This window comes from Colobus angolensis, unplaced genomic scaffold (genome assembly GCF_000951035.1).
Source record: "Colobus angolensis palliatus isolate OR3802 unplaced genomic scaffold, Cang.pa_1.0 Scaffold33, whole genome shotgun sequence".
NCBI classification, from domain to species: Eukaryota; Metazoa; Chordata; class Mammalia; order Primates; family Cercopithecidae; genus Colobus; species Colobus angolensis.
The window spans coordinates 9,553,911-9,555,852 of record NW_012116599.1 but is presented as its reverse complement, the minus strand read 5'-3'; the positions used below and the strand labels follow the sequence as shown (position 1 = coordinate 9,555,852).

The window sequence follows — 1,942 nt, the reverse complement described above, 5'->3', positions numbered from 1 at the left end:
TTCCAGCCTTCTAGAGTCCCTTGAGACATTTGATCTGTACTACCTTAATATCGATTGGTCAAATTCTTGGGCCAGGTCGAGCACAGTGGCTCACTCATGCCTGTAATCCCAGCACTTTGAGAGGCTGAGGCAGGTGGATCACTTGAGGTCAGGAGTTCAAGACCAGCCTGGCCTACATGGCGAAACTCCACCTCTACTAAAAAGAAAATACAAAAAAAAAAAAAGTTTCTAGGTTTATTTAACAATGTGTAGTCGTCCTGGGAAGTTGTACTTTGAGCAAGGTCCACAAACAGGATGCCTGCACTTCTCCAGTCACGCTCCAGCGCCAGGTCGGAAGCTGTCTACATGTGCGGATAGAGCCTGGCATCCTGGGCCCCCAAGGACAGGGCCCTGAATATGGACTTAGCAGAGCAAAGTTGGGAAGGCAGCTGCACCCACCCCGAGTGCCTCCTGTGGTACCTACCCTTCACGGTTCCTGGTGGGGACACTCAGCCACCAGCTTCATGGCTGGACTCAGATGACACAACACCAGGAAAAAATTCAAAAGCACCATTACCCTTTCCAATGCCTAGATAAAACACATGTCTAATAAAAACCTACTAATAATCATTTATTGTTTGTTTATATACAATAGAAGCGTCTTTTCTAATGGGTGTGGGATAAGCAGGATGATGGCCTATGGGACTGTCTGTCTTGCAGCCCTTGTCCTCGGGCCATGATTTGACCTTGGGCCATGATTTGACCTCAGAATTATGGTGACTCTAGCAAGGCACTGGGGAGCCAGATTCTGCTGCATTTGTGTGCAAATCCTCTATGAGTTTCAAATGGCTCCATGCATCAACAAAACCTCTTAGTTCTTAAGAAAAGGAGACGGAAGAGATTTGGACACTGAAGAGAAACACAGCCGTGCCTCAGCTCCCTGCTGGTAGGAAAACATGTGCCTAAGGTTGCTTTCCTCTCAGGTTTCCATATTTTTGCTTCCTCTTGCGGAGCTGCCGCTGGAGCTGGAGCTTGTTGGTGAAGAACAGCTGCCTCCAGCCCGTGTCCTCTGCTAGGGCCCTCACGTCAGGAGTGATGGTGTGGCAGGTCGACTGGACTATCTGTTCCCACAGTTTATCAGACATGCATAGCTGTGAGTGGGAAAAGTCAGAGGTGGGTTACAGCACACGTGTTAAGTAAAAGCCATTTACTCACTCAAACTCATTATCAAACTCCTGCTGCCTGTGGGACACTGGGAGAAACACTAAATGTGCCAGACACAGGTCCTGCCTTGAGAAACCTCCTCTTTGAGGAAAAGAGCCAGACACAAATATCTAAGTGCACATATATCTGAAGGACATACCTTCTGCACACACTTAAACTTCCCAGTGATGGCAGTAGAAACAACATGCTCCTACCAACACCAGGCAACACTCCCTCACGCAAGGGAAAATGTGTTTCTTCTCCACCTTCACCCCCACCCCACTGCAGCCAAGTCCCGTCAGTCACTGTCAACATCTGGGTGATGTTTGTTGCCTCTAGTTAATTCCAATTCATCTCTATTTATCTATGTATGTATTATTTATTTTTATTTTTGAGATGGAGTTTTGCTCTTGTTGCCCAGGCTGGAGTACAGTGGCGCAATCTCGGCTCACTGTAATCTCTGCCTCCCAGGTTCAAGAGATTCTCCTGCCTCAGCCTCCTGAGTAGCTGGGATTACAGGCATGCACCACCACACTGAGCTAATTTTATATTTTTAGTAGAGACGGGGTTTCTCCATGTTGGTCAGGTTGGTCTTGAACTCCCGACCTCAGGTGATCCGCCCACCTCGGCATCCCACAGCGCTGGGATTACAGGCATGAGACACTGCGCCTGGCCTTATCTATTTTTTTTTTTTAATCTATCTTTTTTTTTTTTTTTAGACAGAGTCTCACTCTGTTGACCAGGCTGGAGTGCAGTGGTG

General features: G+C 47.6%; 1 protein-coding gene across 2 annotated transcripts in view; it reads right to left on the bottom strand.

Moving 5' to 3' along the window:
* Positions 1-219: 219 nt before the first annotated feature.
* FBXO36 (F-box protein 36) overlaps positions 220-1,942 on the bottom strand; it is a 124,744-nt gene continuing 123,021 nt past the window's right edge. For both annotated transcript variants that reach the window (XM_011951962.1, XM_011951961.1), the window contains one exon: positions 220-1,130. In XM_011951962.1, the coding sequence (XP_011807352.1) occupies positions 942-1,130 (189 nt within the window). In that variant the 3' untranslated portion in view covers positions 220-941. The remainder of the gene's footprint in view (positions 1,131-1,942) is intronic.